The sequence below is a fragment of the Lagopus muta genome, chromosome 5 (assembly GCF_023343835.1).
Source record: "Lagopus muta isolate bLagMut1 chromosome 5, bLagMut1 primary, whole genome shotgun sequence".
Lineage (NCBI taxonomy): Eukaryota > Metazoa > Chordata > Aves > Galliformes > Phasianidae > Lagopus > Lagopus muta.
In genome coordinates, this window is record NC_064437.1 from 37,950,252 (window position 1) to 37,977,166 (window position 26,915).

Sequence of the window (26,915 nt, forward strand, 5' to 3'; positions counted from 1 at the left end):
TGCATGTTGGCCTGTGAAACACTCCGAGTGGGAAAACTAAGTGCTTCACGTTAACTTCCATTGTTTGATATTTGAAAGCAAGGTATGTTGCAGTAGTTATGTTCACACAAATTCTCAGTGCCATTTCAGGTGACAGAGACAAAGCTGCTCTTGCAGCACTGGCCGCCCTTGGGCCCTGTGACCAGCAGACTTGCCATGGCTGTCACTGAGCAAGAGACTTAGCTTTGAACATCTGACTCCTTTCAAGTTCTTTGCTTGAAAGTGATTTGGGTTGTGTGTTAGAGCTCTCAACAGAGTGATTTTCTTACTGACACAATACTAAGCATGTGGAATTCTGAGGGCCATAGGTTACCATTTCAGCTCCTTGCAATAAGGCAGTGAAAGCTGAAGTACCATCTAAACTCATCTGGGGTTTTGTTGGTGATTTAAGCCTTAGAGGGATGTGTGTTTTTCACGTCTAAATTAGGCAACCTAGAAGGAAATTACTTTGAAGTCAAGAACTCAGCTGTTCAAAACAGTGCCTGGACAAACAAATAAGAACTACCAGTAGGCATACAATTTAATTGCTTTCTAGGCTTTTTTAATAGCATGAAAAAAAAACCCTATCTGCAAAACCTATTCCAGTATGTTAAATAAAAAGTTCTTAAATGCAGATTGTGATACATGTACTTCTCTAAAATAGGAATTTAATTTGAACTTATTTTTTGAACCTATAATTTTTCATTGTTTCAGTGCACTGTGCCTTGAAAAGGCCTGTATGTGACTCTGAAAGTAATGGTTCCTATTTATTTGCATGGAAACTACAAGAGATACTAAGAGCACAATAACTCTGAGAGAGCAAATTCTCAGCCACAAAACACTCTTTTCTCAACAAAGTCACCTCATTTAGCTATACATATTTGCCAGCAATAAAGAGCGCTGCTCATGATGCGCTCATGAAAATCTACGTTGGTGGAGATGACCCACTGTTTCACAACTGTTATGACAGCATTGTTGGTAGGAAAATGTTGCCTGTGCAGTCTACCTTTCATCAACTCAAATGGATGGGAGTCAGAAGGCACCCAATACAAACTATACAGTGGATGGAGTAGGAGTCCAGCCAAGATTGTCAAAGTGCTCCGCGGTATTCCAGGTGATATGGGACTTGACACTTGTTTTGCAAGAGAGAGGTTGCTGCCTTCTCTGGCCTGACTCTGGAATTTTAAACCTTAAGCTTAGTTGGTGATGATAGTTGGTACAGATAGATGATATAGTAATCAGACTTGATGGTTTGTCCCAGTTCCAGAAATCCAGATGGACCACACTTTTCCTTTCCCAAAAGGCAGTACACATTCCTATACCTGCTGAGGGCTGTATCTTGAACTTTTTTCTCTGATGGAGAATTCATGTTGTTGCTCTGTGGACTGCTGCTATGATGCTGACTTGCTATGGTGACACATGTATTGATGCAACCCAGGAAACTGTCACCTTCAGCCTTGTATTGGCTCAGTAGGACCTGATAAACTTATGTGCTGTTCTTTCTCTTCCTGTGTGAACATTTTTGGGACTTGCCTGGCACAAGCCTTGTGATATTGCAATATTGCCACCATCATTTCCAGTGCATTGAAGCTGATATTCAGTTCTGTACATGATTCCCTTGATTCCCGTGATTGGTGGATCACAGTCCACCAATTTTGCAGATGAGCTGACTGATTGGATGCTCTTCACTTTGTGATGTGACAGCTGTGTGTCACGGCCATCTGGAATGTGGCTCGTTCTCAAGTGGTTGTCGTCATTGCTGAAATGCTCCACCTACCAACTCACTCTGCTCATATCCATTGTTTGTTCTGCTTAAATGTTCAGCTACCATCAGTGAATTTTTTCCACATGGAGGAATTGAGTGATGCACCTTTGCCCCATTCTCACTTCCATTTCAGATGCCATTGTGTCAGACTGCCCCTCTACTGGCATCTGTTGCATGGCAATTCTATGTAATGAAATATTGGTAAGAAGGGTCAATCTCTACTGCCACCTGACCAACATCTGCCTCTGGCATCAGGGGATAACATAATAAAATAGGAAGAATTAATTTCAGAACAGCTGTCATATTTTTCTGTTGTAGTTAACAAGGTTGAACTGAGGAGATTGATTTCCCATACTGAAAGAGAGAGGTTGTTTGTTCACAAAATGAATTACTCGTTTATTTCCTTTCCTTGTTTCAACTGATAGCCACATCTGTGATTTTCTTAAGTTCCTTTTTGTTATTTCAGTTCAAGTGGACTAGTTTGTATGTTTGTTTGTTTTAACTTCAACATAAAAACAATTGCAGAGATGCCCTGGCACATACAGAAAAGTGACAGATTCATTTTTTTACCTTTTTTTTTTTTTTTACTTTTTTTTGCACCATGAGTAAGGACTGATACAGAAATAGGTGCGATGGATAAACCGAAGCGCCAGGAAAATTGTTTTTTTTTTTTTCCTTAAAGTTTAATACAAATTATAATAAAACTGCTGCCACTGAACGTATTGCTTATAAGAAAAGCAAAGCCTTTTCTTCATCTATTTTGTCTGAATTCTGAAATGTTTGTGTTTTTAAAGAAAATTTTACTTCATTTTTCCTTTGAGAGCATTCCAGCTTTCATCCAAAGTCAGCTGTTTTAATGTAAAAGCTCTCCAAGTGTTTAAACAATAAATTTCTCAAATAAGTTCTAAGTAGCTGCAGTTCTTGGAGGGTGAAAGCTTTTCCTCCAACTGTCTGAGCTGTAAGTCTCTATTTTATTTTTTTCTTCTTTAAAAACTCAGTGATCTGCAACTAGAGCCAGTTTTTCATTGTCAGGGCACAGCCCTGTTTGTTTTGATTGTGTCTCCCACATCTTGTGTCATCTTCTGTGTCTTTTTCACGGTATGTATTACTTGTGTCTTTCGGCTGTATAAATGCTATGATTTCTTCTGGGAAAGGGGAGAAGAAAGAAGAGGCAGATAAATAACTGAAGAGTTTCTCCATTAAGAACCACCTTGATTTGTTTACTGTGTGGTTAAATCTTGCTGACAAATGTGCCTAGTCCTTCTGGTCAGTTGATTCTTCAAGGTTGAGGCACTATAGATTAGTGCAAATCCTGATACTTAGTTAATGTGAAAAGAAGGGAAACCTGACTAGAAGTGATCTTCAGCAATCTACGTGATGAGGAACTCAAATTTACTCATCCCTTGACTGAATCCTGTTTTACAACTGATGTATTTGTACTAATATAATATGTGTATACGTGTATTGCTGGCAGAGCAAGTTCTGTCTTCTGTTTTGTTAACATGAGAGTAGCACTGTTGTTCTCAGAGTATGTTGTGTAACATTGAGTTTTCACTAATAAAGTATCCCATTGCAACATGCAATTGAGGTTTTGATGGAGTGATTCCAAGTTTGTTTCATGGAAAAAGAAAAAAAAATCCTGGGTCTTACTCTTTTGGGCACTTAAAACTGAGTAAGTTGGAATGGTAAAATGTGAAGCTGAGATAACAGTCATCTATACTATGCAGAATTTCAAATATAGCAGCTGGAAAAGAAGCTGGTTTCTTTGTGGCATTCCTGCCACATACAGTAAGTATTAAAAAATAAAAATAAAAAAAATACATCTCTTTGCAGTTTTGATCTGCTTCATAAAAGTTCTTTAGCTATTGTTTGTTGTAATATATAAGCCTTATTTTTGACATGCAGCTCCAATTCTTCTTAAGGGTTCCTATGACAACCCCGATTTCTCAAATATAACAGGATATTTTTGTGGCAGACCTTTTTTTGATTCTCAAATTGCTTGACAGATGAGGTTATTTTCATGGGTGAAAAAGTGTTGCAGCAGAAACTTTTATTTTGTTATATAAATGTAATTTTCAAATACATGGTAAATAATTATGCTCAGATTGGAATTTATTAAGAAGTTTACTGGTTAGAGTTCAAAGCCAGCAATGCTCTGATTGTGGTTAAACTTCAATAAATGCACATAATTTAAATGCATACAGACATTTTTCTGCATAACTGATACAGGAGATAAACTTATCTTTGTAGTGACCAAATTGTGAACCTTCTTTTTCATCTAATGTGAAGGTACTTAGGCTTGCGTTCTGAGAAGAACCTGAAGGTATTGGGCAGACAACCTCAGAGCTTGGTAGTTAACTCAGTTAACTCCTTTTCCTTTGAAGGTCTTGTGCATCTTTGTATGTCCTCAGAACGTGTGCACTTCTGAAGCCACTTTGATTTTCTTTTGGTTTATTGTGACAAGTATGACGGGTTTAATTTCTTTAACAAATTTCCCAGCCTTGAGAAGTTACAGTACTGGTGGGACATGAGCATTATTCAAGACAAATGTATTCAAGACAAATGTTATCCTCTCCACTTTTGTTTCTTCTCTTGTAGTCCTCTTTATGTTGGAACTTTTGTTTCAGCATCTCCCTTCTCCTTTCATTTCTTCCTTGCTATTTTCTGTGCATTTCTTTTCCTGCTGTACAATTAGGAATAACATGGCCTAAAGCCCTCTGTTTAAATGTGGATTCTTGGAAATGGTGTTTTTCACATCTGGATTGGAAAATTGTGAGAAGCAGGTATATGTTGCTGATAGAACTTCCTTCTCCTTGAAATGTCTTATTTCATCTATAATTTATTATCTAATAGTTGCTGAAACAAAAAATATAGTATAATGAGATGTGGCTAACACCTAGATTTTCCAAGTGGTGTGCTGATCTGGAAGTAGTTCTGGTGTATAGAGATTTGAGTGGAGAAGATAAGAGTTAACGATTCTTAGCAAAGTCTGCCTTAATTTTGATCTATACTGCTGTTGAAAATTTATTTGTGATGCAGCTGATTTCTTATTACATTTTCTTCTTGGAAGTGACTTTAATTGTTTTGGACTTAATTTTTTTAATTATTGCTTGAGGTTTTTTTTTTTTTTTTTACCAATGACTAGAAACGGTAAAATAATTCTCTTTGTCTGATTCCCTTACCCTCATCATGAATGAATTGACTTTTTTGGATAATATCCATGTTTATTTTATTTTTTCATTTATTATAATTTTATAATTGTCATTGGTATAAGCAATCCAAAGAATGCATTCCTATGTTTTCTCTGCTTGTGTAGAAATTAAACAAATAGTCTTTATGGAGGAGGAGCCCTGAGAGCTGCCATCTGAAAAGCTCTCTTTGTTGTTTCCTATGTCTTTCCTACTTATGTAAATCAGGTGTAGATTAGAAGAACAGCTGAATTAATGTGTTTTTTCCTAGTTTACTGCATAAATTTATGATGAATGCTTGTGTACTTGTTACTGAAAGATGTTAGTGAGAGTGTTAGCTGAGGGAACTGATTACTGAAATTTTTGCAGGGGCAGCAGCCAACAACTCTCTTGGTGCACAGACAGGATTTTGTCCAGCAACAACAGAACTGGACAACTTACTCCAGATAAACTTTATCAGGGTCTTCTATAATTAGCAAATTCATTAAAAACACCTTGTTTGATCCAGCCTGGGGTGGTATTTGTTTGTTTTCATTAGATGTGTTTTCTTGACGTTTTATATAACCATCCTGTCATGGACTAATATGGGCAGATCTTCCTTTTTTTTTTTTTTTTTTTCTCCAGATAAAATACTATCTTGGTACTCATGTTGATCAGACACTGCCATCTCTAGTGCAGTGAGAGGTGCTTCATCACACTGCTTGATGAGATCTCAACACAGAAGAGCTTTTTAGTCTCAGTAGAGACACGACCCGTGTATTTTGGAACTGAATTTCAGTGAAGTCTTTGGTGTCGTTTGGCTCTTTCTCCAATGTTAATGCTAAATGTGTTCGTAATGCATTGTAACTGTCATTATTAAATTCTAGCAAAATATTATCTACCTGGTGGATTTTTTCTCTAAAGCAAAAAAGGCAACAGAAGTCTCTACTGAGCCAAATGATCAGATAGCTTTTGAGGTGCGTGTGTGCTTGCAAAGTTTTGTTTTCTTTTTCTGTGAACTAGCTTGAGATTTACAGCTAGATTGCACAGTGTTTGATTAAATACTGTCAAACTTATTATCTGAGCAGCTAAAGTGGTAAGTAAAATTTCTGGTTTCTGAACAGCCTCATATTTAAAAAAAATAAAATTGCACTTAGGTCAAGATGAGGCAAAAAAAAAATCGCACAGCGAAAAACCTTTGAAGGCAAGCAGCTACATCTTTAGACATCTCAAAGGACTTGTTTTGAATTTAATGGTCTGTGCTTAGAAAATATTTAAAGGTAACTTAAAGTATTTTTACTAATCTGTAAACCTTTTGAAATATGCTTTAAGGTAGATTTGGAGCACATTGGGCCTGGTATTGCTCTCTTGAACTTCATGCAAACAACAGAGCAGCATTATGCTGTAGGTTGTTATTGACTAGCAACCTGATCTAGAGGGAGGTGTCCCTCCTACAGCAGAGGGTTGGAAGTAGATGATCTTATATGCCTCTCAACCCAAAGCATTCTGTGATTATTGATTTGCTTTTAGGATTTGTACAGAACCAAAGAGCCTTCTCAAGGTAATCACCAGTGATACGAGTCAATTACTTGTGCTAGCTATGACTAATAGCAACAGTGAATGATTGTATATAGTAATAAGTCTTGTCAGAGTGTGCTCTTATCTTCTGTAGGAGAACAGTAGAAAATCAATTTTTCTTAAATACTTTCTTTTTCACAGATCATGGAAGAAACAAATACACAGATTGCTTGGCCGTCGAAGTTGAAGATTGGAGCAAAATCAAAAAAAGGTACAGTGTTTCATTATTTTTATTTATACCGTTCGGGACGAGTTCTTGAAAGAGTAAAACCGTGGAACAAGAAATTCTGCCTGTAAAATAACCTTACAAACAGCAGACAAATTTTTCACTTCAATCTTTTTCTTATTATGAGAGTTTCTTGTTGAAATCTTCAACTTTATGTGAATATCTGGTGTACGAGTGTACTTTAAGTAGCTTGTGCTTCTGCAGGTTTTTTGTCAGCACTGAACTACTTCTGTCTTCAGCGCGCATACTTCTGTGTAATTCTACATCTAATCTAAACAATTTTATTGTAGCCAAATCTAATTCATTTTTCTGGTAATGTATATTAGTGGAGAAGAGAAGGCTGCGGGGTGACCTCATTGCAGCCTATCAATACCTGAAGGGAACCTACACCCAGGAGGGGAGTAAACTCTTCAAAAGGGCTGACAACAGCAGGACTAGGGGAAATGGTTTTAAGTTGAAGGAGGGAAGATTTAGGTTGGATGTTAGGGGGAAGTTCTTTACTAGGAGAGTGGTTAGGCCCTGGAACGGGCTGCCCAGGGAGGTTGTGGATGCCCCGTCCTTGGACGTGTTTAAGGCCAGGTTGGACGGGGTCCTGGGCAACCTGATCTGAATGTGTATGTTTGGTGGCCCTGCCAGGCAGGGGGGTTGGAACTACATGATCCTTGATGTCCCTTCCAACCCGGGTGATTCTGTGATTCTGTCTCCTCTTTCTGTTTAGTTTTGTTTGTCTGTATAGATTGAGATGATGTGTTTTGGTTAAACCAGTTGAGATAACATACATCCTTTGTATTCCTGACAGTGAAAGTCTATGATTCTCTGGTTTCTTAAAGAAACTGAATTAGGTTCCTTGCTAATGGCTAGTATTATCTCTTTGAAGTTGTGCCTCTTTTAAATATTCAGCCTACTAAAATGTATCAAGAGTACTGTTGGGGAAATCTTCCTGAAATTTGCCATGTGGTTTTGTTCTTAAAGAAATGCAGTTGAATGGTAATAATACTTCCTTCTCTGCAGAGAAATAATGAAACTAGGAACGTTTTTCAACATTGTCTTTATTTTTGTTCAGGCTGATACATATTTAAACCTGAGAAAGTGGAGTTCAAATAACTTCTGGCTTGTTTAGAAAGTAATGGTGGAGTTGTAGCCAAACTTTGTAAGTGAAAAAGGTCTTATGAGAAGAAAAATAATCTCTTTAGAAACATACAGGTTTATGAACATCGTGTAAAGTGAGATTCAGTCTCTGAGGTACTATCCCACATACTCTTGAAGTATGAATTTTCCACCTGTCTAGAGGGGAAAAAAGAACTGGAGAAGGGAAAACAGGGAGCAAGAATTCAGGGTGGAAAAAGATGCTGTTATTGTGCATGTGTGTTCATATGTGGGACTAAGTTGCTGCAAATCCAAGCAAAGCAAAAGTTCTTCAGAAAACTATGGCAGAGAAAGATGATGATTGGATGATAGTAGCTTTTTCTTTTTTTTAACGGAAGGAAAGAAATAAAGCAGTGCTTGCATTTGTTTTCTTGCCAAGTTAAATGAGCCTAGTTCTGAAACTGAAAAGCGTGGGTTAAAGGCCACAAAAAGGGATGAGAGAGTTGGCTGGCTGGAATTCTGGGTCAATAATTAAAAATGCACATTAAGTAAATTAAACTCTTTTTATCTCCAAGACAAAATGTTAGATTGTAAGTGAGGCTCTGTAAGTATGTGGAATGAATTTAAATACCAGGGGAAATAAAATAGCTGAAAGTTATGAGCTGGTAACAATCAAAAACCAGTCGAAGGGAAGAAGAAATGCATAATATAGCTGAGCAGACTGAGTGCTTCTTCAGTGAGTGGTTATCTTGGAAGGCCATCATGCCAGAAATTTTAGATAGCAATGGGCTGCAAATAAGGCATTTGAGCAATATGCTGAGCTACTAATAATGTTTCAAATGCCTGTGAACTGCAGGGTGGCTCTTGAGTTAAGGCTCTTACTCTCTAACTAGCTTTATTCTGGGCAGTTGTGTATATATATACCTAAGATAATAAATTACAGTCTGTGTGCAAGGAACCCCTTAACCCAGAGGTTCCCATTTCTTGTGAAATAAAGAGTAGTTTATATATTCTGTTTACATTTGGTGTCAATTGTTTGCAATTCTGTAACTTTCCATCTGTGGCTACAGCAGCTGTTTATATGGGGAAAATACTCTAAGTGTTCAACATACTCCAGCATTGCTTAATGATGCTGTGATTGAGTGGGGAGTCTGAAACAAATAACTGGCCAGCTCTCAGTGGACTTGAACTCTGAGAGCATCGTATCTTTTGCCATCTCCTTGGCTGGAAACTGAGTGCCTGATTAGCAGTCATTCAGTGAGGGAGAAGCAATTACTGGTGCTCAGTGTTGCAGCCCAGCTGTATCTTGTATGCTAGCATAATCACATCTAACCCCATTTGTCATGTAACTTTTCATGGTAGTTTGCCTGCAATTTCAGTGGCATCGTACTGTCTTGGTATATGTGGCTTTTGGTCATTCATTTTAGTTCCAGAAGATAAAGAAAAATCATTAGGTAGACTTAAGTCTGTGCAGCTTCTGTCATGTTCAGTCTACTATGAAGTATTTTCTCTTCTCGCTGTTGTCAGCTCTTTGTTTGAGGTTGTTGATGCCTTTCCAGGAAGGACAGCATACCAATTTCTTTCCTAATTACGGCACATTAGTTGAAATTTGTATGCAATCTAACCATAATAAGGTTCAGAAAGGATCTGAAGGTGAAGTTTTGTACAAGCCCTTGCATCTTATGCTGATCCTTTGAGGAGAAATTTGTGATAACAGATGAAACATTCAGGGTAGAAACCTTTAAGTTGCTACTTTTTACTTCATATATACTCACTGCAACTTTTACAGTAATAATTGTGAAATGCTATATATTGTGTATTGTCATAGGAGTTCGTTCATTTGGGCTTGATGAATGTTTTCTAAAATTTTTGAATTGCAAAATACCTGTGTCTGGGACTCATTGTATATAAAATTTAAACCATTTAATAATTAAAAATTCTGTTTCAGTATGAAACTGCTTAAAAACAACAACAACAAAAAAACCAAAAAAACTCTTTACAAAGGCTAGAATACACAAATCAATTATCAGCTCTCAATAGTTACACAGAGACTGAAACAGGAATTTCCTGGCTTTAATGAATACCAGATGCTGCAGTCTTGCTTAAGTGATGAGGTAAAGTATTTTGAAATGCACGTTTAGAAAACACACGCACAGGTAGTCTTCTAGTAGCATCTTTTAGAAAGCTATTTGTTCATGTTTTCAAAGAGATTCTGTATCATTAAGGCTTTAGAGAGGGACGCAAAAGATTGTGAAATAGCTCTGTAATGCCCAATTCCTCTCTGCCAGTGACTGAAACAACCAGAATTTATGTTCTGAGCCATGTGCCTTTGGGATGCAAGGGCTGGAGTTCAGGGCTGACCAGCAACTAATCTTCTGGAGGTTTCAGATCTTTCCAAGTTCAGTGAATTACAGATCTAACTGGGACAGAGGAATTTTTATATTTACCCTCTTGCAGTTAATGTGCATCTTCCCCCTAGGATGGTTAATGTGGCTTAGGAGTGCTGTTAATTGTCTTGAGAAGATTTATTCAGTAATACTCAAGTCCACAGCAGGGCACGAAACTCTAGGTGATAGATCTAAAATGTTTGCCCTATCCCTTTCCAAATACTTCTGCCCTCTTCTTGGTCCGGTTGTTTTGTTTAGCCTTTCTTTTTACACTGTTGCTGCTGTTTATATTGTCATGGATGGATTAAGACTAATTATAAGTAATTTTTACTGTTGGATATGTCTTTCTGTGCATTTGGTAGCTGATTGAACCCACACTTCATCCTCCCTCTTGTTCGTTACAAGGTTGAGGTTGAGTGAACTTGTAATGCCTAATGCATGGAAGCCGTGTAAGCCGATGAAAAGTATGACAGCAGCAGCACATGTTGGCAGTTTAAGGTACTTTCTAGGAACTTTGGGGAATGAGTTGGATTTTAGAGTTTAGATTTCATGCATATTTATCTCTTTGATTCCTCCTCGTAATATTTTTACTCTTTCTCTCTGTGCCTTTGTATTTCAAGAAGTTAGAATGTGTGTCCTGAGAGCATAGGCAGCCCTGCAGACACGTATGGCCAACAACAGGCCCTCAAATAGCTTCATCTGGAAAATCAGTGACACTTGGCAGGAGCGAGTTCAGAGAGTTGGAGCAGGGAACACTTGAGGAGATTACAAAAGGTGATAAAAGGAAACATGAAGTAAACTAAGAGAACAGGGGAAGTCCAGTGTTTCTGAACTTCTGGTAATAAAATACTGTACGTGGATGATTGGTTTGTATATAAGCAGTTCAGCATTTTGTTTGCCAGTTTTTAGTGTCACATGTGCAGACACTTCATGATTTACACGTGTTCCTTGGAGAGATTACCTCATTTCATAACATGCAAATGCATCCCTGACCATTGCAGCTATTGGGACTGAGCTGAATCCCAGATTCACACAAAGGTGGAATTGCTGTTCCCAAATGGAGATTTAAGTAAAACACAGCATAAAAGCTAAGTGACACCTCAGAATTGTTTATTGTAGTGTATCATAGATGCAGATGAAACATGAATGGTTGTATTTGAACAGAATATTTTCATCCGAGTCAGTGAGCCGATTCCCTTGGAAGTAAATGGGGTACAGGTAAGGCAGGAGTGTTCTGCATGTGATCTGAATATGTCTGTCACATCTCTTCCATAGACAACTGCAGTGTTCCCTCTTCGTGCTCTTTTGACACATGGCCTGTGGTTACCATGCAGCATAACCTGAGGCACAGGAGGAGAACTGCTCACCAGACTTGGCTGTTTGTTTCCTTCCTTTACAAACTATACTCACTATTTTGTACCAAGATGTAGTAGCAGAGAAATGGTCCTTGTCCTCACGAATACTTAGAACTGAGACTAATGGTGCAGCCAGCGGGGAACGTGGAGTACTGTGAGAAGTGTGTGGCATAAAGAAGTGGTCTGGCACTCTTAAAGCAGGAGTTCCTCACTGCGTTGCTGTTAATTTGTAATAAATGCAAAGTTGGAATAAACGAGTAGTTTTCTCTACTTCCAGTGATCATTGAGGATGCAGGAACACTAAAAGGGTTCCAGAGCATGCTACTAAATTGTAAGTTAAATAACCATTTTTCTAAATACCAGGAGACTTGGTGTACTTCAGAAGCTGGCATGTTTGCAAAGAGCAGTTATATAAACTGCAGTTTTACCCAAGAATTTGGCCAAGTCTGAGTTTAGTCAAACAAGCATAAAAGTAACTGAAGATTACCTAATAGTTTAGACTATTTACTTCTGTCTTATATAACAGCTTATGTTGAAAACTGTAGACTGTTTCCAGCAGTTTGGCAGCTATAAGACTTGATGACCTTGCAGTTTAAATATATAATGTAGTGCTATATGTGTGCATCTATATGCATGAAATGAAAGAGAAAAACAAGAAATTTAAGTCTAGTGCTTTCCTTTCTCAAGCATTATTTGTATATGTTATTCCTCCTTAGTGTATTTACAGCCATAATTGGGCTTTATTATTCTGTATGTTATTTATGACTGAATAAATAGGGTGAAGAGAGATTAGTTGCTCTCTTTTTCACAGTGCATATATGTGCACTGTCAGCTTCACTTTTTAACCTAAATTAGAACAAAATTCAATTTGTAAGTAGTTGTGTTATGGAAAAACTGCTGGTGTTGACAACATGACATCTGTTAATAAAACCCATTGAGCTCAAAGGTATTTTAAACTTTTGTTTTGTTTGCGGGCATGGTGGTGGTGTTTCTTGTCTATTTGACTGCTCTCTGAAACAAGGATGAAACCATTTGGGGAAGAAACCCACTTCACAACCCACAATCCCATATGTAGTTACGACAACAGATTTGATGTTAGTAGTAAGAATTACATATTTAAATGTCTATGCTTTCATTTCCATCATTTTTATATTCTGTACAATGTTATAAGAGCACTTCTGAAAGCATTCCTAGAAATGAATGTTGAGGAAACATGAATTGATTTTCCGTTTTTTATTTTTATTTATTTATTTATTTATTTTTAAATCTGGAGATATGAAACTGGTATCACATAAAACGATGAGGGGGAAAAAAATCTTTAGTCTATTTTGGTACTTTTCTGAACATAAGTGTAGATATCAGACTAGCATTGTTCTGCATGAGCATCATAGCTGTTAGTGTAATGTGGGGGGTTACTGAATTCTTCGTGATGAAAATGATTCTAGCCCAGAATAAAACCATATGTGCCAGTGTATATGTAAGTAGAGGAAAATAAGCAACTTTCTTTTGTGAATACACACAGTAAGTTTGAGTGTTCACAGACTAGATTTAGATATTTATATTTTCAGATTGAGGCCATAAACTTCTTCAAATTCATCTGTTTCGTATATACTTGGTGAATTGCTGTTTAACTCTCAGGTTGGGAAGGGGAGTTTTCATGTGTGTAAACCTCAGCTACAACATCAGGGCATACTTTTTTTACTAAAAATGATAGGTTATTTACTTCCAAAAATGTATGAACTTTTTCTTACAAAGGCTAAATTTCCTATTGACACTTAATACTGTCTTAATTCTTTGAAAATAAGTGAATCCTGCTGTTTTTGTAGGGAATTCGATCATGTGAACTGTGGTGATGCTCTTCAAGCACTTAATCTTGCATATCACAGAAGTCCTATAATGTCATTCATTTCTAAAATGAGTCTTTTTAATTGTAACTGTATAGAACCTTTGAAAACATGTATAAAATGACATGGGAAACAAAGCTTAATACACTGCAATTGCTTCTATGCTTGGCAGTAGCTGTTTTATCACATAGCAAAGTTTTTTCTCAAGTTTGAAGACCATAGTAAAGACTACAACTTACTGCAGAAGTGGTCCATAGTTTCTGTAAATGCAATCATGTGTTTTGTGACTGAATTCATGTCAGTCAAAAGTGTTGAGGCAGCCCCACCAAAGAAGGTGTGATACTGTGTCAAAGAACTGCCAAATACTCCAGATGCGTTAATGCAGCAAACAGCAGTGATCTTTGATCATTCTGGTCAACTTCTGTTCCTGACCTGTCTTCATCTCCCTGTATGCTGCTGCTGAAGTTATTGTAGTTTCTGCTGTTCTCAGGAAAAGACAAAGCAAAACAAATGGACAGTGTAAGACATAACACATCATGGGACTTGACCAGGTAACTTTCCCACCTTAAATTCCTTGTTATGAAAAGCTGCTTAATTTATTTAGAGCCTTGTTTTACTCCCATGTATTTTGCTCGGGCCCTTGGAGTCCTACAGCATTGCATTGAGCTTTTGATGAACTATTATATTGGCTTTAATTAGGGATGTGAAATAGTGCAAGTTTTGTGTGAAGAGAAAGCTGAAGTTCTGTGAGGTGCATAGATGTGTAAGTGCTTAAAAAACAAGTTAACTTACTTATCCGTGTATGTTCAGACTCCAACAGTTTGTTGTCTCAGCATTGATGTCAATGTAGATAGGTGGAAGCATCAGTTCAAATGGCATAACGCTATGCTGCTTGTTGTCTAGAGACTGTAAATGATGTTCCACATCCCAGTGTGAAGTCTGCCAGCAGATAGTGCTACCTATCCAGGCTGACTGTTGGTAGTCACAGGGCAGTGTGGGAATGCCTGGAATGGAAGGGGGATGTTCCTCTAACAGTAAGAGCAGGGAGGTGCTGAGGCCTTTGTGTCAGAACTGTAGTTCTGAGCTGTGAGCACCTGCTGTCTGAGGAGCGGGGATTTCCATCTGGCTGCATGTGGATCAGTCAGGAGCTATTACAGGAGAGGTTTTGGAAACTCTTCCATATGGTGAACTCTTGTGAAAGGGTAGAGATACGACAAGGGGAAATGGTTTTAAGTTGAAGGAGGAAAGATTTAAGTTGGATGTCGGGGGAGTTCTTGACTATGAGAGTGGTGAGGTGCTGGCACAGGCTGTTTAGGCTGTGGATGCCCTGTCTCTGGAGGTGTTCAAGGCCAAGTTGGATGGGGCACTGGGCAGCCTGGTCTGGTATTAAATGTGGAGGTTGGTGGCCCTGCCTGACTGCAGCACGGGGGTTGGAGGTTCATGATTTTTGAAAACCCTCCCAGGCCATTCTGTGCGATTCTGTGTGTGTTATTCCTCCTCTGTAAGTGGCAGCAGGATCCTGGTGCATTAATTCAAAGCATCTGACAGTAGTAATAGACATGATGTTTTTTGTCACCATGCCACCAGAGCACCCCTATTCCCTATACTGTGAGTAATGATAAAGATGTGCTCAATTGTGACTTTTCTGAGTGCTCTAACAGCAAAGACCACTAACCACTTTTGCTAGAAACGAAGTCAAGGCAGACAGAGCTGTTTTCACAGCTGCTGACCAGTGTGCTTGTGGTCTTATCTCTTGCTTTCCTGCATGCCTGCTGTGTGTCTCTTTGTCTCCATAGCTGCCTCCTAGGCAGCTCAGCCCTCCAGCCTGGCATGCCCTGGTGTCCAAAGCTGCTGCTGTGGAGGGAATTCAGCACCAGTGCGTTGTTAGGACAGTGCTGTTTTCTCAGTGGAATCTTTGTAAAGCTTTGTACTTTTGGTTCCCAAGGTAAAAAGTGTAGGTCTAACTTCATACCAGGTCAGTAAAGGTTTTTCTTAATCTTGCCATCTACATGCTTTGTACTTGCTGGGCCCCATGACAACACAACTGCTGGGTTTGCTGTTCTGCTGTGGGCTGTGCATGCAGTAGAATTCCCATGTGGCTTTCATGACCTCAGTAAAAAAAAAAAAAAAAAAAAAAGATTCATTCCAATATGTAATTGTTAACTTTGTATAAGAGTAAAATTAAAAAAAAAAAAAGCAGACATGAATTCTTCCTTTAAATCTACTTATATCTGAGCAGCGTGTGAATTTAGCAATAGAATGCTTTTGCATATTGCAAGCAGTTGTTTCAGGAGGTAAAGGATGCCATAGAATGTTTCTTGAGAATTTCTAGTAAGACTTACTGAGGAAGGAATAATCATTTCTTCTGCATTTGTTCATAAAATCAATCAAGCCATTCCAACATGGTATGTAATCTGATAGGTCGCACGCTTTTTCTGTTCATCAAAATGGCATAATTATTTTTGTGCTTGAGCTTTCTACAGCAGAATGAATGCTGTTTTGCATTTAACATAGGTAAATATTTAAAAACGTGATCAACAGTATGTTTGAGGTAAAATAAAGCCAAATAATTTTGTAATCTGAAATGCAAAATACCTTCATTTTGGAAGTTTGCTATAATACTGACAAGTACTCACTCAATGATTTTGTGGCTTTCTATAACTAAACTGGATTGTGGTTCAGATCATCTGAAATGCTTCAAGATTTGATCTGTGATGGAATTGAAATAAGCATTTTGAACTGAAATAGGCTTACAAGAACACTTTGATCTTCATTGGGATATAGGAGTGATGGTCAGATAATTCCTATCAATCAGAAACAGGCTTGTTAGGCTTTAGGTTGTATTTCTTGAAGATACAGAACAACTAACAATTGTTGACAGCGGCATTTGTATACCATCTGCTTTTTGACTATTACCACTCACTAGTATGTTATTCCTTTTGTGAAGAGATTATACACAATCTTTAGATGGTGAGGGGCCTGGAGCATCTCTCCTATGAGGAAAAGCTGAGTGAACTGGGTCTGTTCAGCCTTGAGAAAAGAAGACTGAGAGGAAACCTGATCCAGGTCTATAAGTATCTAAGGTGTGGGGGGCAGAATGGTGAGGCTGGACTCTTTTCAGTGGTGAATGGAGACAGGACAAGGGGAAACGGCTGGAAACTGCAGCATAGGAAGTTCTGCACAAATGTGCGCAAGAACTTCTTTACAGTGAGGTGACGGAGCACTGGAACAGGCTGCCCAGGGAGGTGGTGGAGTCTCCTTCTCTTGAGATGTTCAAGACCTGCCTGGATGCCGACCTGTGCTACCTGGTGTAGGGAACCTGCTTTGGCAGGGGGGTTGGACTCGATGATCTCAGGAGGTCCCTTCCAACCCCTATGATTCTGTGGTTCTGTGATTTATGACTTTTCCATAAGAAACGATCAACTTCGAGGATGTCAAATGTCACTTGAAGCCCACAGTGTTTTTGGTTTTGTTTCGGAGCATGTAACTTGTCTAGAATTTGATTGGTAAAGCATTGAGAAAGGGTATGTGTTTTTTCATTTTGAACTCACTCCTGCTTCCGTGTGTTTAAATCCTAATGGTTCATAAAGTTTCAAATGAATCTGAAGTTTCTGGATGTGAACTTCATGAGCAATATTAGTATTAAGCATTCACATGAAACAAAATTTTTTGCAAGCCTATTTAAAGATACTGATTAAAATACATTACTTATGCATTAGCATTTGGCCAGTGAAGAATAATGACATGAGGTTAACAAACAAGATGCAAATTGCTGTGTTTTGATTTGAAACAAAATTGACTTGAGTGTGGGAAGGTAGGACCCCAAAACAGCTTTCCAGAGCATAAACAAAATGACATACACAGCAGAAATGAAGTTCAAGAACTTGTCAGACTTTGAAATAATAGCAATAATGAAAAAAAGCCATTTGATAACTTTTTTGAGGAGTCAGAACAATGTTTTTACACTCTAAAGAAATAATACCGAATACACTCTATTTTATGTTTGAAGAAATCCCACACTTAAGCTGTCATTCCAGTTCCATACTATTATCTTTCTGTAGCTCTATCCAATGTGCAATCCTCTCCTCAGGAAGGGGATGTTCCAGGCTTATTGCTTACTGCAGGAAAAAAAGGTCTGCCATGTTAATCTCTCTAAACTGGTGCACCACCTTTAGGCTGTCTAAAAGTAAAATGTAAGTATCTTACATTCTTTGTAGATTTTGTTGTATTATAAATAAAATTCTGATACATTTATGTTGAAATTGCTTTCATTTCAAACATTCTTCATGCTGTGGATTCTAAATATAGCCCAAGGCTGTGCCAAAGGCTGACTGCAAACACACAAAACCATCATTGATAAAAACGCACTTTAATGACTTCCTCTGGAAAACTCTGATTTGAATCATATGATCTTTCTGGAGTAAGCAGTAGAAGGGAATATCTGAAAAACAGCTATAGTATGGAATGGCTTTCTGAACTCTAAGCTTTTGATCTGAACAAGCTTAACTTTGTACAAACTCTGCAAGTAATTTTATGTCTTGGTTATGGGGCAAGACTAATATTTCCTGTAAAGCAATTCAGATCCAAAAAGCAAAAGCCAGGGCATCAATAGTGTTCTTGGGATACATGCGATTTCCCCCTAGATGCTGAGCAGTTAAGAAATAATAATTTTTTTGGAAGATGTTTGTCTTGAGCTCCGGTAGTGTGTAGGTCTAGCTGTGTGGCTGCAACTGTTAAATTGCTTTTGTTTGTCTATTGAGATTGGTACTGTTCAGTGATGTTTATCAGCCAAGGATAGTCATTGAGAGCTGCTGGCAATGTTTGCCCCCTACCTTCCACTGACATGGAATGAAAAAGCAAATGGTATCTTAATGGGAGGAAAGATGTGGGAAAGGAACAAGTTGGGGATGGAGGGAGAAGGGAGAAACACTGAAAGGAAATGAGTGGTTGATGAAGAGAGCAAAGTAAGTTGGAAAGATGTAGATGTAGTTCAGCAAATAGTTTGCAGGAAGCATGAAGATAGAGTGGAAATCTCAAAGAAATGAAGCTTTTGAAAATGGAGAATAGAAGAGGTAATAATGGAAGTGGCATAGGAGAACAGGAAAACAGATGAGTGGTGGAAAGACAAAGGTGCTGGGGAGAAGAAGATGGTGACAAGGAATATTCCAAGTGAGGAGGGGGGTTGTTACCCAGTGTTCATGGCTCTTTGCCATGGGACTTAGTCAGGAACCCCTTTGAAGTTTGTACTGGAAGAGTATTATGGCAAGAAGCTGGTAAATACCATTATGTTGATGCAGATTTTGCTTGCTGTTTTAAACTGGTGACTTAATACTTACCATGCTACCATTCTTATATCTAATATCCTAATGCAACTTCCATAAAGATGACTCCAATCTTGGATAGGTAAATTTTTTTAACAGGTACCATGTCTTTAATCAAAACATACCTTTGATTTAAAATGTAGGGAATGCAAAACAGTTTCTTGCCTGGGAGTTGAGTATATTGGCACTTCCTGCTAAAAAAAAAAAAAAAAAAAAGAGTATGTTCAAGTAAAATAAGACATCAAAAAGGGTTACATTTGAGTGCAACTACTATCTAGTTTATTATACTTGTGTCCAGTGCATTGTCAGATAATGTAAACTGCTTGGTTTTCTAACACTGGAGGAGAATAAAACGTGATAAAATGAGCTGAGACAGTACTGGGCTTCATGATATTGCAAGCTATTTTGTGGAACTTGCTTGAAGTATCATGATGCCAAACTGTTCCCATCAAGAATACAGAGTATTTCTATGTGTATGTTGCTCTTCCCCTTTTCTGCTATAGCAGTATGGAGTGAAATGTAGGAGTGCTGTTAGTGTTAGCTTTTCTGCCTGTGGGTGCTGTCTCTGACTTGCAGAATTATAAATGTGTGAACTGGTATGTGTGTAAATATACATTTGGTCACTTCAAAGAAATCTATGTTTTCAGAATGTGTACATGTTCTAGAAAAAAGAAGGAAGAAAAGATCAGTTATGAATGTTTAGGTGTAGTATTTGTTGTTCTCCTCTTTGCTTCCAGGGAACAGGGAGACTGGGTGGTTGCCCACCCTTAAAGTGACTGCTGTATTGCACTTCTGACTACTTTCCAGTACTGGTCAGTGGTTTTATTGATTGTTAGTGGATGGATAGTATGTATTTTAAAAGTATGCAGATGGCATCAAGGTAGAAATGCAACTTTTAGTCAGAGCATGCTGAAGAAATGATATCTCAGTAATAATAATTTGGCATAGGCTGATTTGAGAAGAAATGTGGGGAATACGGTGTTGAAGAGAGGGGTTTATCTGTTACTACACACTACAGGCTAAGCAGACTGTGCAGTGTGATGCTTATCTCAGCATAAAGCAAAATAAGACATTTTTAGATTCATTGCTCGTAAATAAAGGGAAGGATTATTTCATATTCACAAGAGAAATCTCAGAAATGCTATCATGCCCAGTCAGTGGTGCTGCTCGTCAGGATTTGGACTACTTGGAGGAATTCCTGGGAAAAGCAGAGGAGATGCTTAGAAAACAAAGTAGGAAATTTTTTTTCTTAATGTTTCATATATTAAAATAGTAATAATTTATGTAGTGGTAGTAAAATAGTGATTTGTTATCAGTGTCTTAGTACAGGATTATAAGCAAACACGTCTGTTGAGAAAAGATTTCTTAGATATTACAGAGGACAAGGGTAGGTAATACAGCAGCGTTGTTTGTGGTGGTTTGGCTGGTGGTTTGTTGGTGTTTTTCTTTTTTTTGCATAGTTTTTGCTGCTTGCTCTCTTGCAATTTTAGTAAAAACTCGTACCACAGTCAGCTGAAAATGAATGCCTTGTAACTTGTGTTTGAGTATCTACATTTAGATTCCTAAATCTGTATCTGAATGTGGTATCCTTTGCTGGTTTCCTCTGGTCTGCTGGCAGGGAAAAGGAGTGAGCACAGAGCTGGGATGAGTGTAAGTGCTGGAGGGGGTGCTCCTCACAGAGGTGGACTCTTCACGACGCTTTGTCACATTTCAGTTTCCATTGTTTCTCATTTCATACCCTCGTCAACATACAGCTGTGTTGTCTCAGTGTCACAGCTAGTATGCTGCCATCAACACTGCCTAGATGTTTATAACTGAGCAGGGAATGTTCTGCTGTGCCAGCTGTTTTTGCTAGTGGGTGGCAGGGTACCCAGATGCGTTGGGTTTTGAAGAAGAGTGCTGCATGCAGCATCTCGTGGGTGCGTCCCCTTGCCTGTGCTGCCCTTTTGTAGTGCATAGAAGGCCAGGTGCAGATGTTCAGACATCTGTGTCTCACCTAAGGAAGGTGAGGCTGCAGAGGAGTGAGTGAATCAAACAGGACTTCTGGGAGATGCAGGGTTTCTCTGTGTTTGTCATTGAGGATTTTCATTCTGAAAATGTTTTAAAACTCTGTTTCCTGCAGAGGGCTTTTTTCCTTTTTTCCTCCTAGCCTTTTTCAATTGGTACTGGCATACCTGTCATGCTTTGGAATTTCTGTCAAGCAGCCTCTTTGATTTGCAAGTCTCGTGGGCGCACACAGCTTTGGAGTTACTCCTATGCCTGGCCATAGCAGGAAACAGAAACAATTTTGACTGATTTTTGTCTGACTAAAATAAGTTGAAAGGAAGTTTTGTAGTATGGAATTTATTGGTTGAATTATCAATGTTTATTTTTTACATTTCTGGACTCTACTTGAAAGCTAGAATTTTGACTTGTCTGCATTGAACAGAAAACTTGTCTTCTCCCACAAATATTTAGACAGCTGAACTGTGGGGACAGTTCTCAGCTGTCTTAATGTTGTTTGTCCACAGCTGTTGCTTTGCCTTTTTCTACCTTAAAATGATTGAACTGATTGGTTGCTAGGAAGGGACTTTATTTTTTTCTTGCTGTAGACAGTGGGAAATCAACACTGGAAGTTTCTCTGCTTCAAATGGTGAACGTAGAACTCAAAACAGAAAAGTCTGCTTGCCTTTGTTTCTCAGCATCTCAAGTGGAACATAGCAACCACCACAACCCTCTTCCCGAGTCAGTGTGTCCTCTACCTGAAGGCCCAGATTTCCTTTATCACACTGTTTTCTATTAATAATGTGCCAAGAATAACCATCTTTGTATTTTGTCATCTGAAAGACACGTGCTGGCAGGCGTGCTCTTCCATGAGTGGTTGCTTTCATCAGGATGAGAAAAAAAGCTGTAGAGCTGGGGTTGTTCTGATGTCTTTGGTGCTTTGCTCATGAGTGAATTGGAGGAAAGGTCTTTGTAGTCTTTATGTATTCTCTCCCCATTATGTTTTGTAATTAACCAACAGGCTACCTGTTAGACAGTAATTTAACTAGGGATCATCTTCACAAGGCTTTGAAAATGGGTAAATATTTTCCTGAATGTGTTGCTAAGGCTATCAATACATAATTGACTTCAAGATTTAAAGCAAGTCTCTTTCTGACGCTGTGTTTATTGTTTGGAATGCCAGATTAATTACAACATGTACTGCAGGCTCTGTGTTATGAGCTGCATCTGCTTTCTGTTAACTTTCTCCATAAATGAGAAATTGTCAGTGCAAACAGCTGCTCATATTTTGAAGAAAAGTCCCCTAACTCTGTAATTGTGTAGTTTAAAAATTAAAGAGCAGTTGTATTTAGATAGCAAGTTAGTCCATTCCTTTTGTTTCTGGAGGAGCTGACCTAGGCATGGTCTCCTCCCTGTTTTGCAATGAATAAGTGAGGGGACTGTCCCAGGCTGTGCAGAACTTGGCTGCAGGAGTTGATTCTCTTTGATTGGAGTTGTTTGACATGCACAAATTCACAGCATCCCCTGTGCCAGCAGCTGGCAGCACAGGGTTCATTTACTGGAGTTACTCATATCAGCCTTCAGCTTGTTTCCATTTCAAAAGGCAGACAAACCAACAAATTCTCCCTGCTTTGCATGCAGCACAGGTGAGAACTGAGAAACCTTTAAAAGAAAGTCGTGTTTGCTGAAGTCTTGTTTGTGGAGAAACTGTTGAGTCTTCTGTGCTCAGTGCTTGTGCTGTATCTAGTGCTGCTTCTACACCAAAGCATTAACCTAGAGAAACATGCAGTACTTTGTGGTCATATTTGTGAATGATTCAAGGGAACACTGAAATAGTGAGTGATGTAGCAGGTGGGAATGGTAGAAGGGAAAGACAAACAAAAAAAAACCAAGAAAATGACATCAACTCTTGTCATACCTCAAGAAAAGTAGGAATGCAGCTGTGAGATTTTCTGCTTCTGATCAGGGCTTGTTGTGTGTTGTGTAAGGAACAGCAGTTTGCTTATACTCAAGCAGATAAAGCAGAGCCAAAATACAAGCATGTTTATGAAGGGAATTATCAAGGGGTTTGTCCTATGAGAGTGCTTGGCAGGAATGGCAGTGAAACTAAAACTTTTGGACCTGGAATGCAGCAATACAAATTCATATCATTGTAATTAAATTACTTGAATACACACTTGTTGCTATCTGTTCTGCTAAAACTGGTGTTAACTGATGCATTGTTCTTAGATTTCTAGGCATTTCTTGCCATTAGCAGTAGCTGGTGGTGTGCACTGAGAGTGACTGCTCTTCTGTATCATCCCCATTTGACCTCAGATTTGAGGCATTCACATCCTGTGGGTGCTCAGTAGGAGATAAATTTTTCAGATGTGAGTTTTGCAATTGATCTTATGCTGGAGATAGACGTACAGGATTGATGCAGGGCAGATTGATCCAAACCATTTCCCTGTAGCTGTTGCTACCTAGTTAAGCTGTCGAGAAGATTGTTCAAATGTTTCTGTATTACACTTGGCACTGTTCTCTTAAGAAAACAAAACAACTGCCTTTGCATTGTTCATTAGAAACACAAATGATATAAGACACTTTAAATAACTTCATTATCCAGACAAGGGTTTTTTTTTTTTTTTTTTACCCTTACTACTACCATACTAAAGCAGAGAAAGCTGTAGAGTATTGGTAATTGTAACCAAAAATGGCATCCTTAATCATCTTTGTCTTTAGTCATCAAGCGCCTAGTGCAGTGTTGAGAACCTGCTGTTCCTGGCTTTCTGATAGATGTTTAATTCCTATCAGTTCTCAGATTGACTGTTTCCTCTGTTCACACAGATATTCTCAGTGCAGTATTCTTTACTGAAAGACTGGTTGCATCCACTTGTTCCAGCCACATAGTTGGTGCTAATAAGTTATTCCTGTAGTTGCACAGGATACAACTTGCACAGTGAGATGCAGTTAGAGCAATAAGGCGTTAAAAAGAGTGGCAGTAATCAGGAAGCATGAAGATTCAAAGTAAATGCAGTTGGATTTGGAATGCAGGGCAGTTTGCAAAGGCAGCTGTGCCTAAGACATATGGTTAGTGGCTGGGTCAGATGCTGTGATGCTTTTTCCCTTTTATTTAGCAAAGACAGCTACAATGACTTTTTGAGGAGTACGTGCGTGTAATCTAAAATAATCTCCAGGTTTCTGCATCAAGGCTGTAGTCTTAAATTTGAGCATGTGTGCGCTGAAGATACAATGGTGTTCTCACAGGAATTTAAGTCATCTGTTACTATTCTTATAATACTTTTTTCCTCCCATTATTTCTCATTTTCTTTCCTAAGCACTGTGGTTCTGCATTTGGGCTTTGAGAATCAATGATGATAGACTACTAATGAACTATTAATTCATTTGTGTATTTTTCATGCTTAAGATATAACAGACCTTGTGTCATGCTAAGGACTGCCTTGCCTGGGGTGGCTTCTTAAGGTCAAGGCTGAAGAACAGCTATCCAGGGAGTAGCAGTGTTGATAATCTGCCTTCTAATGTCTGAATGCACTTACAAAATGCCTCTAATGATGATATTTAGAAGAAGTAAAAATAAAGAATCTAAGCTAATAATAGGGAAAGTGCTCTGATGATAACTGTGTATCTGAAGTGGAACTCTTCACGTGACTACAATTAATTCATTCTTATTTCTTCTTTTCAGGTTTTCCTCTTCTCCACCTTGGCCTTCATCTTCTCCCTTCAAATCTGATTACTTTTCTGTTGAATTTGCTATGCCTTGTTACCTATGCCTTGTCTTGCCTCCTTTCTTGTACTTTCAGAGAAGTCTTTTCTTCTGTCTCTAGATCAGAAATCCAGTCATGAATAGTTTTACTCCAAAAATGATAAATTGTACAGGTAATCTATTTTTAAGCTTATCTGATATTTCTGGCTGATTGTTATTTAATTCTGGGCCTTCTAAACTTTAATTTCTGGTGTTCTGCAGTGACATTTTCAAGGCTGTGAGAAGATGTGAATGCAGGATTCAGCTGTGATTTGATGTATATGTGCTCCTAGTTTTATTCATTTATGAGATTACATCAAACAGCTTTTACTTGAGGTAGCCCATTTACATTTTTAAGGTCATCTTTTAAACTACCCTATATAATACATGAAGTCAGAGAAACAAGATGTCATTTCTCAATTCTATGAGATGTAACACAGTGTTTCTTCAGTTCTTTGCTTTTTCTGGAGGGAGATGGTGTCAGTGTTGCTTTACCCAGTCCCTGCTTCAGAAATACGGAGTTATGTGGACCCATCCTTTTACATGTGTTTCTGTGTATATATGTGTATTTATTTTTTTTTAAATGCTGGAGAGAAGTAAGGAGGAAGATGGTAGGCTTCACCACCATACGTTGTTATAGTGTGCAGGACTGAAAGGTGATGCTCTGATATCTAATGCTCCTCAGGTGACCAAATAGCAGTAACCAAAATGCAGAATGAGTCAAGGGTTGCATGTGAACTGCTTTCCCTGAAGCTGTAGCAGCAGCTTTCCACCTTTTCATTCTGAGTAGAACAGAAGTCTTTCTTAAGAAAAAGGTTAAACGCCAGTAAGAGGGAAGGATGAGAGTCAAAATAAACATATGATATATGTATGTATAAAAATATATGAGAAACAAGAGCCTCTCGAGTATGCACATACATACAGGCAGTGGTTCTAGCTTTTCACAAGAGCATTTCATTATCATCTGTTCATCCACAATAGATTCTCCAGAATGCCCAGAGCCTTAGGATATGTCTACTCTGAAGACGCTGTTAATTGCTTGCAGCCCATGTTGAGTTTTGTGGTGCTTTGGCTGGGCTTTTGATGATCCCTATTTAGCCAGCTGAAATGTTTTTCTGATATGAGAGCTCCGCAGTCTAATTTAAACTATGTGAGGGAAATAAAAAAAAAATAAACAAAACGCAACCCAATCCCATGGCATTCAGTGATATCTCCGAGGACGTGGGGAAGGCTGCGCTAGGAAATGACCCACTGCGTTCTGCCTCAATACAAGTAGCTGCTTTCTTCTGCAATTTAAATACCAGGCAGATAAATGCAGTGAGGTGTTTTGGAGAGAAGGGTGAGAATTCTCAGCTGATGACCAAACAGCAAAAAGTGCCCAAATGACAAATTTCTTTTCTCGCTTCATTGCATTAATTTGCATATGCCCTTAATTGCTTGCATTTGCTGCATGCTTTTTGCCTTCGTGTTTTTTCTCCATGGAACTAGAGTGAGCCTGTTTCAAGTTTATGTTAGGCACTGACATCAAACCTCGAACTGTCTTGGTTGGTCAGTGAATATATCCACTCTAGCAACTGTGTACGCAATACTTATTTTATTTGAAGACATTTTTTTTAACTATCTCTTTTCTGTATTAATACTAATTCCTGCTTGACTTTTCCTGATTAAAATTTATGGTTTTATAGACATGTTTCATCTTATTGCTGTAGTGTGAACAGTGTTCTTTCTGTTGAGAACATGCATGTTTGTTTGACTTTTTGGTATAGCTTATGTTTTTACTAATACCTTTTCAGCTGATAGTTTCAAAACTTGTCTTTTCATAACTTCTCCTTAAAAGATGCTGCATCTCTTTTGTCGTCGTCTTTGAGTAGCTCAGATTCAATTACATACACATGGGCTATTCACATCCTGTTTAGCTTCTTACTGTGGATGACTGTCATCTGCCCTTGTGCTGCCCAGTTGGCTAGCTAATTTTAGAGTAGTGGTGTTTCTGCAATGTAAGTTGAGCCTGTTCATCATGTAAACAAGCTAGAAGCGTAACTGTGGTCTGAACAGCTCTTACCCATTACATGTAATGTCTGATTTACAGTGGATGCCTGAAAGTTAAATGTCTAATTATTTCGAATATTTCTTGCCTGGCAGAAGTTAATGTAGGTTCATTTGCAGTGGCACAAATGTGGTTTGCTTGGAGGGGTTTTGTTTATAGAAATGCTGCACACAATAGTAGCAAAAAAGCTTGAAGCTTGCTGGTAGAGCTGTGGACAAAGACAGAGGAGGTGGAAACACTGCCAAAGTGTGGAGTGAGGAATTTGAGGAGAGGAGAAATAAAAGGCCACTTCAAGGCAGGAGTCTGGCAAGATGCAGACTGTAGAGGAAAACATCCAGCGTTTTCTGTTGTGCAACTTCAGCTTTGTATTTTATATCAACATTCCCCTATACTCAA

At 38.4% G+C, this 26,915-nt stretch overlaps 1 protein-coding gene across 4 annotated transcripts in view; it reads left to right on the forward strand.

The window, feature by feature from the left end:
* The window catches only part of BICC1 (BicC family RNA binding protein 1), a 97,589-nt gene that overhangs the window by 40,269 nt on the left and 30,405 nt on the right, over positions 1-26,915 (forward strand). For 3 of the 4 annotated variants that reach the window (XM_048944858.1, XM_048944859.1, XM_048944860.1), the window contains one exon: positions 6,670-6,739. In XM_048944858.1, the coding sequence (XP_048800815.1) occupies positions 6,670-6,739 (70 nt within the window). Of the gene's footprint in view, positions 1-6,669; positions 6,740-24,475; positions 24,607-26,915 lie in introns of those variants that run through there. The other variant, XM_048944861.1, reaches the window with a different exon arrangement.